Here is a 13,119-nt window from a genome sequence, read left to right as displayed (position 1 = left end):
GAAATTCTTTGATATGGTCAACCTAGCTAATTAATTTTCTAAATGCACTGCTATTAGATTGTAAATGTGCTTTGGTGAGTCATGATTTTCATAAATGGTGTGTGTCTGCTGTAGTGGTTGGTAGTTCAGTCAGGTAGCTTGTCTGTGTAAAGGCCAGACTTTTGAAGCTAGCTCTGAAGTAACTCAGAACAAATCCACACTTACACTCACCACACACACATACACACGCATATAGGAGCTGATCGTGGGCTACAGGAAAAGGAGGGCCAAACAGGCCCCCATTAACATCGACGGGGCTGGAGTGGAGCGGGTCGAGAGTTTCAAGGTCCTTGGCGTCCACATCACCAACGAACTATCATGGTCCAAACATACCAAGACAGTCGTGAAGAGGGCACGACAAAACCTTTTCCCCCTCAGGAGACTGAAAAGATTTGCCAAGGGTCCCCAGATCCTCAAAAGGTTCTACATCTGCACCATCGAGAGCATCCTGACTGGTTGCATCACCGCCTGGTATGGCAACTGCTCGGCATCTGACCGTAAGGCGCTACAGAGGGTAGTGCGAACAGCCCAGTACATCACTGGAGCCAAGCTCCCTGCCATCCAGGACCTATATACTAGGCGATGTCAGAGGAAAGCCCATAAAATTGTCAGAGACTCCAGTCACCCAAGTTATAGACTGTTTTCTCTGCTACCGCACAGCAAGCGGTACCGGAGCACCAAGTCTAGGACCAAAAGGCTCCTCAACAGCTTCTACCCCCAAGCCATAAGACTGCTGAACAATTAATAAAATTGCCACTGGACAATTTACATAAGCCCCCCTCCCTTTTGTACACTGCTGCTACTCGCTGTTTATTATCTATGCATAGTCACTTCACCTCCACCTACATGTACAAATTACCTCAACTAACCTGTACCCCCGAACACTGACTCGGCACCGGTGCCCCCTGTCTATAAACATTTTCTTAACTCTTTCTTGAACTGTACTGTTGGTTAAGGGCTTGGAAGTAAGCATTTAGGTCCCCACCGGTAAGGTCTACACTTAAAGTTTGATTTGATTTGAAACACACAGCTTATGTTTTACTATACCGGTGGAGACCTAACATTTATTTCCATTCAAAATCCTATTTTCCCTGACCTTAAACCTAACCTCAACCTCAACTCTAACCCTATCCTTAGCCCCTAACCCTAACTCCTAAACCTAACCCCCAACCATGATTCTAGCCCTAATTGTAACCCAAAACCTAACCCCTAAGCCTAAAATAGACTTTGTCCATGAGGGAGAATTTTCCACACATACACACACACACACACACACACACACACACACACACACACACACACACACACACACACCACACACACACACACACACTCTCTCTCTCTCTCACTATCATCATCTGTAGTGTGAAACTTGTCTGGCTGTTTGTTTCACCATGACTCTGGCCTGGCAGCTTGAACAGTGATCAGACAAGCAGGTGACCTACTGCTTAGAGCGTTGGGCCCGTAACCGAAAGGTTGCTAGATTGAATCCCTGAGCTGACAAGCTAAAAATCTGTCATTCTGCCCCTGAACAAGGCAGTTAACCCACTGTTCCTAGGCCGTCAAAGTAAATAAGAATTTGTTCTTAACTAACTTGCCTAGTTAAATAAAGGAAAAAAATATATATTTTACTTTTTTTTTTAATGAGTTTCAAGATGCAGCTTCTGATACCCTGTCTGTCTGTCTGTCTGTCTGTCTGTCTGTCTGTCTGTCTGTCTGTCTGTCTGTCTGTCTGTCTGTCTGTCTGTCTGTCTGTCTGTCTGTCCTCTCAGTGTGTTGTGTAGCAGTGAGGAACTGTCTGGATGTTAGACAGAGACAGAGGGACAGAGGGACCAACAGTAAAAGCCAGGACAACCTGTATGGTGCAGCATCTGCCAACAAGGTAGGTCCTCGCCTAACCTCATCATTTACAAATACATATAAAGTTGGTAATAATGGTACAGTTGATGGGTGGCTGTGACACCGGACATACAGGAACTATAAGTGGGGGGTGTGTGGAAGATCATTAAGTGTGACACGCAATGTAATATGGATGCTACGATAGCGGCTAAGTAAACAGATTGTTACACGGCCACTATGATGTCAGACTCCCTTAGTCTCCTCACTTTAGATCTCCTACAGCAGAAAATGTCTCAGTAACTTTCTCCCATCCAGGACCCTGACAGACTTCTACAGGATGTCGATATCAATCGTCTGAGAGCTGTCGTGTTCCGGGATGTGGTGAGTATGACTGTTTGTGTGCTGGTGCGTGTGTAACATGTTTGTGTGCGTGTGATTGTGTAACATGTATATGTGTCCCCACCAGGATGACAGCAAGCAGGCCCAGTTCTTGGCCCTAGCGGTGGTCTACTTTATCTCTGTCCTCATGGTGTCAAAGTACAGGGACATCCTGGAACCACAGAGAGAGACCAACAGGATGATCAGCCAATCAGCATACAGCATTCGCCACGAGATCAACTCATCTACCAGCACAGGTGCTTGCTTTTGTTATTCAACTCCCATCCTCTCAGGTCTATGATTAATTAATGTGATCCACTAATTGCACTGTGCAGAATTAAATATGGAAACAGGAATGGAAGTGGAGAGGGGAAATGTGAGAGGGGAAGGGAACGTGGGTGTATGAAAGTTGTACAGGCAGCCCTGGTCTCTGTGGTATGAACAGTAACATCCCACTGGGCACACACTGAGAGAGAGCAAGCAAGACATCGAGAGATAGATTGAGAGAGAGAGCGTAAAAGAAAGAGAGAAAAACAGAGAGATGCTGAGGGTTTGGGGCATTGTGAGGCTTGTTCTATTTCCAGCCGTCTGTCGTTGTCCATTAGCCAGTCAATCAGCCAGGAGGATGGAATCAGAGAGGCTTCTGGGAAGGACACTTCGCCGCCATCATAAATAATATCACCAGGAAGAGAGTTTCCAGCCAACAGGTAGATGGCAGATGTCTGTCTATCTGGGATGGAAGTTAGAAGAGGTTAAACGAGGAAGGAGAGAAGGGGCTTGTTCGACATCAACTGCATTGCAGTCAGCAACTGCCGACTGGCTGATCTACGAATCACCTTGCATCTTAAATGACTACTCATTATTATTTGTAGATCGGTCAGTCAATCACAATTAACCCACAATGCATCACATATTTGTGTGTGTGTGTGTTCCAGAGACCCCCCTGGCGTACCCTGACCAAAGTAAGGAGCCCCCCACCCCTGTAGAGGAGCTCCACATAGAGAGAGGCTGTCTGCCGCACACTGACTCTGGCATTGGAGAGGAACAGGTTGCCCATCTAGATACTAGACTGTGTTCTCTTTTTTTGCTCCATTATAGTGGATTGGAGTTGTATTATAATGTGTGTTTGTGCATAAACCCAGGAAGAGTACAGGTACAAGAGTACATAAGTAAACTAATCCCCCCCCCCACCTCCAGATGGCCAGTGTGTTAAACGGGGCAGACCTGGACACTTCAGGTCCCGGGCGAGCTGACGCCATGTCCTCCCTACTCGGCAGCCTCTCCTCTGGGGAGAAGCATAGTCAAGAGTCCCTCTTGGAGCCGCCTGGCCTGGAGGTCCTAAGGACCACCTCCTCCATCTCCTCCATCAGCCAATCAAACATCAACGTCCGAAAGATCCTGAAGAGCCTAGTTGCTGGGCCTGTAGAGGCGGTGGAACCTGGACCAGAGCCCCTCCCCTACCCTGATTTTGCCATACAGAGAGAGACCCATTCCCCCATGCTGCCCATGCAGTTCCACTCCTTTGACAGGTACGTTACACACACACACACACACACAACCATGCAGTTCCACTCTTTGTACTGGAGGCTACTCTGTTATGCATGTCTTATACAGTAAGAGTCAAAAGTTTTGACACACCTTATCAATCAAAGGTTTTTCTTTATTTTTACTATGTTCTACATTATAGAATAATAGTGAAGACATCACAACTATGAAGTAACACATATGGATGTGTTGGGATGAGTTGGACCGCAGAGTGAAGGAAAAGCAGCCAACAAGTGCTCAGCATATGTAGGAACACCTTCAAGGAAAAAGCATTCCTCATGAAGCTGGTTGAGAGAATGCCAAGAGTGTGCAAAGCTGTCATCAAGGCAAAGGGTGGCTATTTGAAGAATCTCAAATATAAAATACATTTTGATTTGTTTAACACTTTTTTGGTTACTACATGATTCCATATGTGTTATTTCATAGTTTTGATGTCTTCACTATTATTAGTAAAAATAGTCAAAATAAATAGTCAAAATAAAGAAAAACCCTTGGATGAGTAGGTGTGTCCAGACTTTTGACTGGTACTATACATGCTTGACAACTTGAGCGCCACAGTAAGATATTGTGTTAAGGGTACAGGTAGCCTAGCGGTAGAGCGGAAAGGTAGCTGGTTCGAATACCTGAGCCAACAAGGTAAAACAATCTGTCGATGTGCCCTTGAGCAAGGCACTTACCCCTCATTTGCTCCAGGGGCGCTGTACTACTATGACTGACCCTGTAAAGCAACACATTTCACTGCACCTATCCGGTGTGTGTGACAGTAAAACATCTATTTTCTTAACAAGGAGTTGATGTGTTGATGACCAGTACATATGCTTCAAGACAGAAATATAATGTGAGTTGTTAGTCAAGCAGACTCAACACACCACAGTTTATCAGTTTAACATCACTCGCATGTTAGACATCTGGTACAGTTCGCTAAGCCCCCATGGGGAGGAGTGTGTGTGTGTGTGTCTTTGGAAAGGGCTTGTGTATGTTGTGTGTTTACATTCCTGCAGTAGATAAGAACCCAGTAATCTGTGTGCCGTCCCTGTGGTAACCTGCTGCTGACAGGAGGTCAGGGTTCACATCCCAGAATCCTTATCTTTCTGTCTGGTGAACGTTCTGTACCAACAAACCCCTGAACCATGTCAAGATTGGTGTGGCTGTCGGAAGGGCCTGTTTGCTGTGTGTGTCACTTGTGATGAAGGTAAAAATGGAGGACAGAAGCGATAAGTAGATGGAGGAAAGAGGAAAGGTGGTGAGGAAGGAGAGATGGAGGAGGAGATGAAGGGTCAGTTGAAGGACTGCAGAGGTCCCCTGGGCCCTGATGACTGATTAAACAGAAGCGGCGTCCCATCTTACCCCTCCCCCTCCCTCCTCCCTCCCTCCTCCCTCCCCATGCCCTAGCCTGTCTCCTCACCACTCACAGCCCTAATATGCCCTGGCAGGCTGAAATGAGTTGCCAGAGCTCTCTGTATTATTTTTGAAATGCTTTCACACACAGTGTCCAGGTCACACATACGACTCCTTCATGCTTTAATGTCATCCAGCCTCAATTTGCTGTGTCTAATTCTTCTCCACCTACCAGCAGAATGAGCTGCTAGACTGACTAGGCCTCAGGACGGCTGGGCTGTCAGGCCTGAGGCTGATAGGGACTGACAACATCAAAACAGAGCACAAAGAAAAGGCTCAGAGCGTTGAGAGGAGGGCTGAGTCCCCTGGCCTTTCTGGTTGATAGTCTCTCTGAGGTGGAGTTTTCAATTAGAGACTTCAATACCCAGAACTGAATGACCAGATGGGACCAGTGCACGGCTGATCTGAATGCACCTTTAAATTCCCTCCCTTCTTTCTCTTTCTCTTTCTCTGTCTCCCTCTCTCTAGTACAGCTGTCTGACAGTAACAGTAACACAGGGGATGCTGTCTAGCTCTGTATTTGTGATTCCATTTTGAAGGAAGAACTGATTTATTCTGTTTGGTTTTAATTGAGCTGATTATGTTAGGAAGTTTAATCTTTTGAATCTATTTCCGTAGTATATCTATATGATTGAGGATGTGTGTGTGTATATAAATGTATGTATCTACAGTCATCACCTCCTGTTCTTTAATATTTCTTACTAGATTAATCCTCACTTTATTCACAGCAGCCCCTATTAAACACACCCCTGTTAATAAATTATGCCTTAGATAATCTTTGCATTATTCATGAGCACTCAGATAATCAATTATTCATATAAAAGGTTCCTGTTGGATCAACATACAGTATCAGACCGTAACCATGTCACACAGGGATAGCTGCACACATCCTGATCTTAGCTTTTCCCCTTTTTATTTTCAATTCCATCTACAGTAGGGACAGATGTGAATTCGTGCTAATCTGATGTGTGATGGATCAAGGCATGTGATTGTTCATTCAACCTGTCAGTGTTTTTATTGTTTGTGTTCCTACTCTTATAAATTATTAGATAAATAACTCAATATGAACGAGGAATACCTTCAGAAAAAATATAAAATATATAGCTGATTTTCTCAGCGATGGGCTGCTGTCAATGATATCTCTAGTCTAGACCAAAGCAGCAGTACACAGATGTATTGAATAAATGACGCTGTCACCATCAGTATCTCAGATATTGTAATATGCAGCATACTGACATGGCCCTGTGTGTGTGTGTGTGTGTGTGTGTGTGTGTGTGTGTGTGTGTGTGTGTGTGTGTGTGTGTGTGTGTGTGTGTGTGTGTGTGTGTGTGTGTGTGTGTGTGTTCGCGTGTGTGTTCGCATGCATGTGTGTCATGCTGTTCATCAGAAGTGAATAAACAATTGCAGTAGATCCCAGTGGTCTGAATGTATGCTCTGTGCTCTCCAAGTGGACTATGGGAAGGTCACAAGTTTGGTCATCTAAATACCCTGGTTCCATCCCAAATGGCACCCTATTCCCTATATAGTGCACTACTTTTGACCAGGGCTCTTATAGGGAATAGTGTGCCATTTGGGATGCACAACCTGCTGGCAGTATTTACTGCCTTCCTCCCTCATGTGATGTGTTTTAGTGGCTATAAATGCATAAGAGGAAACCAGAAGTGTCTTCACACATAGAACAGTCTTTTTATATCCATGTATTTATATCTCTTCTTAATGATTTAATATTTCTCTTAATAACGTAATAGGAGCATTACTCACTTACTGCAGCTGCTCTCTCTGTGTGTGTGTGTGTGTGTGTGTGTGTGTGTGTGTGTGTGTGTGTGTGTGTGTGTGTCTCTGTATAGGAGTGTGGTGGTCCCAGTGAAGAAGCCTCCACCAGGCAGTCTGGCTGTGAACACGGTTGGACACGCATCCTCCAGCAGCCTGGCAACCGGCTCCACCCCCAACATCTTTGCTGCAGCCTCCCACACCCCCAAGAGCATGATCAACACCACCGGTAGCCTACACCCATGTGCCCTGGTCAAATGTAGGGAATAGGGTGCAATTTGGGACTAAGCCTTCTCGTGCATCCCACTTTAACCCCAATTCTCTAGCCCCTAACACCTAGCCACTTGTGTATACTTGAAAGTAGTGGGTAGATATGAGTAATACTAGTGACAATTCCACCTAACCTACAGTAGCTGAATAACAGGGAGCTACTACTACCATACCAATATTATTGCTTATACCTATCTGATCCTTTCTTGTCTATGAGGTGCCTAGGGGCTAGTGAGTAAAGGGTAGGGGCTAGGAGTAAGGGCTTGGTGTAGGGGGTAGGGTATAGGTGTAGGGGTAAGGGCTAGGTGTAGGGGTAAAGGGACAGCGGTTGATTTAAGATTCAGCCTGACATACAAGCCCTCTGAATGATGGTAAACAGGGTCTCAGACCCACGAGGTTACTAATAACACTCTACTAATGTGTTCGGTCGGTAATGTGGTTTATTTCCAGGGAACTGTTGCTCGTTGGAGTTCGTTAGTATTTAATTTGAGTAATTACTGCAGATCTTAATAACCCAGTGGGTCTGGAATGTGTCCTTTGAAGCCAGTCCAGGAATAGGAGCAGAATTTGCATCCCAAATGGCTCCCTATGTAGTGCACTACTTTTGACCAAGGCCCATAGGGATCAAAAGTGGTGCACTATCTTAAGAATAGGGTGCCATTTGGGACGCATCCAATTTGTTTGTCGGCTGGATAACTGAGGTTTAATAATGGAGTGTAGAAACTCATACTGAGCACCAGAGGGCACTCTCTACTGCTCTACATGACCATGCTGCCTATACAGTACTATGACCCACTGCTGTGTGGTGGTTCAGACCAAAATACTATAGTCTAGTAGTAGTTGTAGTGCATTTTGCGTCCCAAATGACACCCTATTCCATACATAGTGCACTACTATAGGGAATATAGGAGTAGGCCTGGACAAAAGTAGTGCACTAAACAGGGAATAGCGTTCCATTTGACTGTCCTCTCCCCTAAGGCCCTGCTCGGTGCTGTTGAGCCCAGGGTCCCATGATGCAGCAGGCTTCTGAAAGAAGCCACTTAATACAGAGATCATTAGAGCTGCAACACCTATTAAACGCTCCTATCCCCTCAGCAGGAATGTGAGAAATGTGACAGAGTCAAAGTGTGCTTTCAGCTAAACCCAGGGTCTTTCCTCCTCCCCCTTCTCTCTCTTTCGCTCCCTCTTTTTCCATCTATAATCCTTCTCTCCCACCCCCTCTTTCTCCCCTCTCCCTCTCTTTCTCCCCCTCCCTCCTTCTCTGTCACCCCCTCGCCCCAACCGATTATAGTGAATTGGACATTAGACATTCATATACTTACAATGGTCCGAGGCGGATGTCATTCCTACAGGTCGTCCCTGTAACTGAAACAGACCTTGGGTAGATAATATACAGCATAGTTGTATACTGTATATTTCTATACTTGGGTATATATTGGAGTTGAATATTGTAAAGTTGTACACTTGGGTATACAATATAGTTGTATAGTGTATGCTGTACTGTATAGTTGTATACTTAGGTATATAATGGAGTTGTATAGTTGTATACCTGGGTATATAATGGAGTTGTATACTGTATAGTTGTATTCTTGGGTACATAATGGAGTATACTGTATATTTCTATAGTTTGGTATATAATTGAGTTGTATACTGTACTGTATAGTTGTATACTTGGGTATATAATATAGTTGTATACTGCATAGTTGTATACTTAGGTATATAATGGAGTTGTATACTGTATACACTACCAGTCAAATGTTTTAGAACACCTAATCATTCAAGGGTTTTTCTTTATTTTGACTATTTCCTCTCATTGTAGAATACTAGTGAAGACATCAAAACTATGAAATAACACATATGGAATCATGTAGAAACCAAAAAAGTGTTAAACAGATTTTAGATTCTTCAAGGTAGCCACCATTTGCCTTGATGACAGCTTTGCACACTCTTGGCATTCTCTCAACCAGCTTCATGAGGTAGTCACCTGGAATGCATTTCAATTAACAGGTGTGCCTTGTTAAAAGTTAATTTGTGGAATTTCTTTCCTTCTGAATGTGTTTGAACATATGTATTAATTCATAGTTTTGATGTCTTCACTATTAGTCTACAATGTAGAAAATAGTCAAAATAAAGACAAACCCTGGAAAGAGTAGGTGTTCTAAAACTTTTGACCGGTATTGTATTTCTATACTTAGGTATATAATGGAGTTAGTGTATAGTTGTATACTTGGTTATATAATAAAGTTGTATACTTCTGCTCCCATACTTCTCCCAGTGTGACGTTGGTTGATGTGTTTGTTCCCTGCAGGAGCTACAGACTCAGCCTCCTCTTCCTCCACCTCCTCCTCATCCTTCGTCAACGGGGCCACCAGTAAGAACTTGCCCGCTGTCCAGCCAGTGGCGCCCATGCCTGAAGACACAGTGGAAAACATGAGGTAGGGTCAGGGTGTGACAGTACTGTGTGTGTGTAGTAGGCGGATTATTCATTTCAGTGCTGCAGACATATTCACCATATATCACCTGGAGCCACAGAACAGTGCATGTCTTTCTCTATCAGCATGTAACCACTGCCTGTGGTGTTGTGTGAATGGTAATTCAGAGAAAATGTTGTGTGTGTGTAGCGTTAAGGTGTGTGTGGATGCTGTTGTGACCTTGACTCCTCGTCCCCACCTCCTGTAATGGTTTGTGACAGACATCTCTAGTGCTGCAAAGAGCCTGCGTACTTCTCTCTCTCTGTCTCCCAGTCCCACTGCCTCAACACATACACACAAACAAACACACATTCACACACACATTCTCACTCTCTCTCCCTCCTGTCCCCCTCTAAAGGAATTGCAAATCAGTTGCCATGGCAGTAACCAACGTCACTTAACGTAACTGTGGAGTCAATGATGGAAGTGGCAAGTTGCAGAGCTGTGTGTGTGTGTGTGTGTGTGTGTGTGTGTGTGTGTGTGTGTGTGTGTGTGTGTGTGTGTGTGTGTGTGTGTGTGTGTGTGTGTGTGCGTGCGTGCGTGCGTGCGTGCGTGCGTGCGTGCGTGCGTGCGTGAGTGCGTGCGTGTGTCTCACATGGTTGCAGAGATGTGTGTGATCATACCGAACTCTCATTTCAGTCCAGTCAGACCGACATGTAGCTTGTTGAATAGACAATAGACCTATGGCCTCTGGTCAGAAGTAGTGCACTATAAAAGAAATAGGGTGCCATTTGGGACTCAGTCCTAGTGACTGCTGCAATCTTTGTGTATTTCAGTGCGTTGCTCTGTGAGGTGGACCAGGATCTGAGAGTCTTTAGTTGGTCCCTGCCGGGGGGCCACACAGAGACAGAGACAGAGATGGCCCCCAGAGGTGCAGGCCAGTGTCATAGGCAAGCACTGTTTAACATCACTCACACAGGTGTCACTGTCTCACTGATGCACTCATCCCTTCACCTTCGTATTCTTCCCAGGAGGCCAAGGGGCAGAACACACTCTGCTGCTATTCCCTCCTAGGCCAAGCCTCTCTCTCTTGCTCTTTTTTTCCTCTCTTGCTCTCTCTCTCGCTCTTTGTCGGTCTGTCTGTCTCTGTATGTTTCTATACTGGTGGATAGGCTACAGGCTCAAGGCAGTATGTCTCTGCTTTTAGATGCTTCCTGTATGGTTGCATGCCCCCTTCTTCCCAGTCTGTAGATAGATACTACTAGACACTAAGCTGTAGAGCAACCAGACCCGGACATGAACAGACCCAATCATTTTTTAAAAGCGGGACCCGGACCCAAACCTGAATTGACCCGACAACCCGACCTATACCCGACCTGTACCCTAATGGGTCCGGGTCTAGACCAGACCTGATTTGGACCTGAGTGACAAAAATATGTTTATCAACCAAGTTGCTCTTCTAGTTAACATATAGGTATTTATATGTTGGCTAGGCCTTCTATAAGTCAATAAATTAATCTTATTAGAGTAAAATAAATATGCTATGGCCAGGGTCGGGTCCATTCATGTCCACTAGGGTTTATCAGCTGTAATTACATAGACCCGACACCCGATGACAATAAAACTGGACCCGACCCAGACCCGAGGGAAAAGTTTACATTTTGGACCCGCTCAGGTCCCGGGTCGGGTCTCGTGTATTCAGGTTTGGTTGAACTCGTGAAGAACTTTACTAGGCTGTGTGACACTATCTGGGCTCTAAACGGTGACACCGACACCAGTGAAACTAAAAGAAAATCCACCAAAAAATGCAATACCTAACAATATTTAGCTGCAACACTCATCTCAACACTGCTCAAACAAGACAGGCCGCCACCTGCCGCTGCTTTCTTCCAGTTATAGGGCCACACACACAGTTCCTCTATTCTATTTATTCTCTCAGTATGCTGTCAATTCATGCATTCAACATATTCTTCCTGAACAAGAACGATGCTGCTTTCCACGTTGCTTCTTAATATAAATACACATTTTTCCTATTTTCCTATTATTTTGTGGATATTGCTCTTTGCAGAACGTGAGTTAGTTAGTCTAAGGAAGCTGGCATGTGCATAAAATAATGCTAATCGTTAATGCTACTCGCTAACTAGCTAGCTAAACGCCATTTAGCTAAATGCACTAGCTAGGGCAAAGCAAATGTTAGCTCTAATACAGGTTGCTAGCAATGGTGGTGTAGATCAGCATGTTGTTTGTCTAAATGCAACATCTATTCAAATGTGATTAGGGTCCCCTGAGAAACACTGACCAACATTTTGGTTCCTAGCCTATCTTAACTCCTACGTGGCTTTTTCATTTGTTGTCATTCCAAACAACACCAACCATAGAATTAGAATAATCATTGTATTTCTATGATTCCAACAGTTTACCCAAGTGTTGTGTTCCAACATTTCACCCAAGTGTTGTGATATCTTTTCTAAATTAAGAGCACTAGTGCTACCAATGAAATGGTTTACTTTAGAGCCTTGGATGCAGTATTCTGCTAGGTGGCGCTCCTAGTGGCCGGGGACTTTAATGCAGAGAAACTTAAATCAGATTTACCTAATTTTTATCAGCATATTAAATGTGCAACCAGAGGGAAACAATTATAGATGACCTTTACTCCATGACCTTTACTCCGTTAAACAGGTCAACATTCACAAATCTGCAGGGCCAGACGGATTACCAGGACGTGTACTCCGAGCATGCGCTGACAAACTGGCAAATGTCTTCACTGATATTTTCAACCTCTCACTGACTGAGTCTGTAATACCTATATGTTTCAAGCAGACCACCATAGTCCCTGTGCCCAAGAACACTAAAGTAACCTGCCTAAATGACTACTGACACAAAGCACTCACGTCTGTAGTCATGAAATGCTTTGAAAGGCTGGTCATGGCTCACATCAACACCATTATCCCAGAAACCCTAGACCCACTCCAATTTGCATACCGCACCAACAGATCCACAGATGATGCAATCTCTATTGCACTCCACACTACCCTTTCACACCTGGACAAAAGGAACACCTATGTGAGAATGCTATTCATTGACTACAGCTCAGCATTCAACACCATTGTGCCCTCAATGCTCATCACTAAGCTAAGGACCCTGGGACTAAACACCTCCCTCTGGATCCTGGATTTCCTGACGGGCCGCCCCCAGGTGGTGAGGGTATGACACATCACATCCGCCACGCTGATCCTCAACACGTTGGCCCCTCAAGGATGCATGCTCAGCCCCCTCCTGTACTTCCTGTTCACTCATGACTGCACGGCCAGGCACGACTCCAACACCATCATTAAGTTTGCTGATGACACAACAGTGTGCCTGATCACCGACTCTGAAAAACACCAAAAGAAAGATGCCCAGGGTCCCTGCTCATCTGCGTGAACGTGCCTTAGGCATGCTGCAAGGAGGCATGAGGACTGCAGATGTG

The 13,119-nt window shown here is 44.9% G+C and overlaps 1 protein-coding gene across 11 annotated transcripts in view; it reads left to right on the top strand.

Annotated features, from left to right (window-relative positions):
- LOC115163287 (neurobeachin) overlaps nt 1-13,119 on the top strand; it is a 284,645-nt gene that overhangs the window by 99,640 nt on the left and 171,886 nt on the right. For 8 of the 11 annotated variants that reach the window (XM_029715046.1, XM_029715045.1, XM_029715035.1 and 5 more), the window contains 8 exons: nt 1,812-1,921; nt 2,194-2,259; nt 2,345-2,513; nt 3,192-3,304; nt 3,454-3,785; nt 7,047-7,198; nt 9,548-9,674; nt 10,487-10,600. In XM_029715046.1, the coding sequence (XP_029570906.1) occupies nt 1,812-1,921; nt 2,194-2,259; nt 2,345-2,513; nt 3,192-3,304; nt 3,454-3,785; nt 7,047-7,198; nt 9,548-9,674; nt 10,487-10,600 (1,183 nt within the window). The remainder of the gene's footprint in view (nt 1-1,811; nt 1,922-2,193; nt 2,260-2,344; nt 2,514-3,191; nt 3,305-3,453; nt 3,786-7,046; nt 7,199-9,547; nt 9,675-10,486; nt 10,601-13,119) is intronic. The other 3 variants (XM_029715044.1, XM_029715043.1, XM_029715042.1) reach the window with 1 other exon arrangement.

Source organism: Salmo trutta, chromosome 26 (genome assembly GCF_901001165.1).
Source record: "Salmo trutta chromosome 26, fSalTru1.1, whole genome shotgun sequence".
NCBI classification, from domain to species: domain Eukaryota; kingdom Metazoa; phylum Chordata; class Actinopteri; order Salmoniformes; family Salmonidae; genus Salmo; species Salmo trutta.
This window is presented reverse-complemented; position numbering and strand designations above follow the sequence as displayed.